Source organism: Eimeria mitis, genomic scaffold, assembly GCF_000499745.2.
Source record: "Eimeria mitis Houghton genomic scaffold, Emh_scaff4611, whole genome shotgun sequence".
Lineage (NCBI taxonomy): Eukaryota > Apicomplexa > Conoidasida > Eucoccidiorida > Eimeriidae > Eimeria > Eimeria mitis.
The window spans coordinates 1-2,315 of NW_013572919.1; the positions used below are offsets into that span (position 1 = coordinate 1).

The 2,315-nt window shown below is 46.3% G+C and overlaps 2 protein-coding genes across 2 annotated transcripts in view; one reads left to right on the forward strand and one right to left on the reverse strand.

The window, feature by feature from the left end:
• Window positions 1-360: 360 nt before the first annotated feature.
• Window positions 361-645, reverse strand: EMH_0076520 (uncharacterized protein; the record flags this gene model as incomplete). Its single annotated transcript, XM_013499733.1, has 1 exon — window positions 361-645. One exon carries the CDS (start codon window positions 643-645, stop codon window positions 361-363), a length of 285 nt encoding a protein of 94 aa, XP_013355187.1.
• A 303-nt stretch (window positions 646-948) lies between these two features.
• EMH_0076530 (NXN protein, related) overlaps window positions 949-2,315 on the forward strand; it is a gene marked incomplete at both ends in the record, with an annotated part of 3,489 nt that continues 2,122 nt past the window's right edge. The window contains 3 exons of the mRNA XM_013499734.1: window positions 949-1,582; window positions 1,778-1,932; window positions 2,065-2,220. Of these exons, the coding sequence (XP_013355188.1) occupies window positions 949-1,582; window positions 1,778-1,932; window positions 2,065-2,220 (945 nt within the window). The remainder of the gene's footprint in view (window positions 1,583-1,777; window positions 1,933-2,064; window positions 2,221-2,315) is intronic.

Consider the following 2,315-nt stretch of genomic DNA (forward strand, 5'->3'; position numbering starts at 1 on the left):
TATATATATATATATTATATATATATAATATATATATGTATATATATATATATATATATATATATATTTGTGTGTGTGTGTGTGTGTGTGTGTATTTGTGTACAGTTACTGCCTCTGCACATCTGTCCGTCAAACAGCGCCTCAGTATACAACTCATCTCCTTCTTGCAGCAGCAGCAGCAGCAGCAGCAGCAGCAGCAGCAGCAGCAGCAGCAGTGGGGGAGATATTTATATGGATCTCTTTGAGGCAGTAGAGAGACAGCCGGATGCTTCTATAAAGTTATTAAACTTAGCCAGAGAGTGGATACACTCCCTGCTGCCGCATGCACTCCAAAAAACTAACAGAGTCAAGTATACACACTCACACACACACTGTCTCCTCAACTGTCTCCTCAGCTGCTGTCTCCTCACCTGTCTCCTCAGCTGTCTCCTCAGCTGCTGTATCCTTAGCTGCTGTCTCCTCAGCTGCTGTCTCCTCAGCTGTCTCTTCTGCTGTCTCCTCACCTGCTGTCTCCTCATCTGCTGTCTCCTCACCTGCTGTCTCTTCTGCTGTCTCCTCACCTTCTGTCTCCTCAGCTGTCTGCTCACCTTCTGTCTCCTCAGCTCTCTCCTCAGCTGTCTCTGTCTCTATCTCCTGTCTTCCCATTTCTTTTTTTGTCTCCTCCCATGCTGTCTCCTCACCTGTCTCTATCTATCTACTGTCTCCTTCTCTGTTTATATTTCTCTGCTTCAGCTGTCTCCTCTCTACTGTCTCCTCATCATTATATCTATTCCAACTGTCTCCTCCCCTTGCTACTATACTTGCTGTTGCTGTTGCTGCTGCTGCTGCTGCTGTCGTTGCTTCTGTTGCTGCTGGTGATACCGTTACTGCTATTACTGCTGCTGTTACTGCTGCTGCTGCTGCTGCTGCTGCTGCTGCTGCTGTGTGTTGCGTGTCAGTTACGGTTTGATGACTCGCGAGGAGATAGAGGAGCATATGCAGCAGCAGCAGCAGCAGCAGCAGCCGTCAATGTCTGTATCTCGTCAGCTGCTAGCTGTCCCCTTTGCAGGCAAAGACACTCCATCTGTCTCCTCGGAGTTCTCTCACCCAGATGTACTGATAGGCCTTACAATTCTTTCTTATAGATACCAGGGTCTCCGTGTCGATGATTTTTACTGTCTCCTTAGGGACCAAATAAATAGACTAGAGACAGCAGCAGGACCTGCTGCAGCAACACCAGCAGCAGCAGAATTTGCTTCCTGGGTATGGGCTGCAGGGGGCAGGGTCAGGGGCCTTCACAAGCAGACACAACGCGCAGACAGATGGATACAAGAATTAAAAACACTTGCTGCTGAAGCCACACACCAGCAGCAGCAGCAGCAGCAGCAGCAGCAGCAGCAGCAGCGGCAGCAGCAGCAAGGTGTAAGTAGCTGGGGCTACGGCGGCGTGGGAACGAAGCAAAACGGCGAGCTGTCTTCATCCCCACCAGCACCACCAGCAGCTGCAGCACCACCACCAGCACCACCAGCACCACCAGCAGCAACAGCAGCAACAGCAGCAGCAGCAGCAGCAGGAGCAGCAGCAGCAGGAGGAGAGGAGAGGTGTGAGGAGATGCATGAGAAGATATATCCTTTGGAGATGTTAAGTTTGAGTGATGAGGATCATTTGGGGTGTCTATACAGCTTAATAAGAAGAGAAGCACTAGCAATAGGTGCATATTTATTTCGCATTATATTCCCTTTTATATTAAAACATTCATTGTTTCAGTTGTCTGCATCAGGACAAGAGATAGGAGGAGACAGTCTCTTTTCTATTCGTTTGGGTTTCTCCGGCACACCATCAGAGCTGCTGCCGCATGCAATGGGGCCCTGTTTCTATGAAAAGGGGACAGATGGCCGCGTGCTGCAGCTGCTGTCTTCACCGAGTGTTGTGTCTTATGAGATATTACCTCAAGTGTGGGGTGTGTCTTCGTTGTTGAGTTATATAGCAAAATATAAAAGACAACGCATGCATGCATTGATAGATACTGGGGCCCTCATATGTAATATAAGCAACTACAACGTTGCTCGTATTCTTCTCTCTCAGGGGCTCAAACATATCGATGGTGTTGTCTTTCTAGATAACAAAGACAAACAAAAAATTTTATTAAGACAAGGATGGAGACTCCTGCAACTTGCTGAGTGTGGACTGTCTCCAGATAAACGCTTCTCCTTCTATGATCATGTTCATACCACCGGGCAGGTATGGATATATATATATATAGATGTATATTTATATATATATGTATATATATATATATATATATATATATATATATATATATATATATATATATA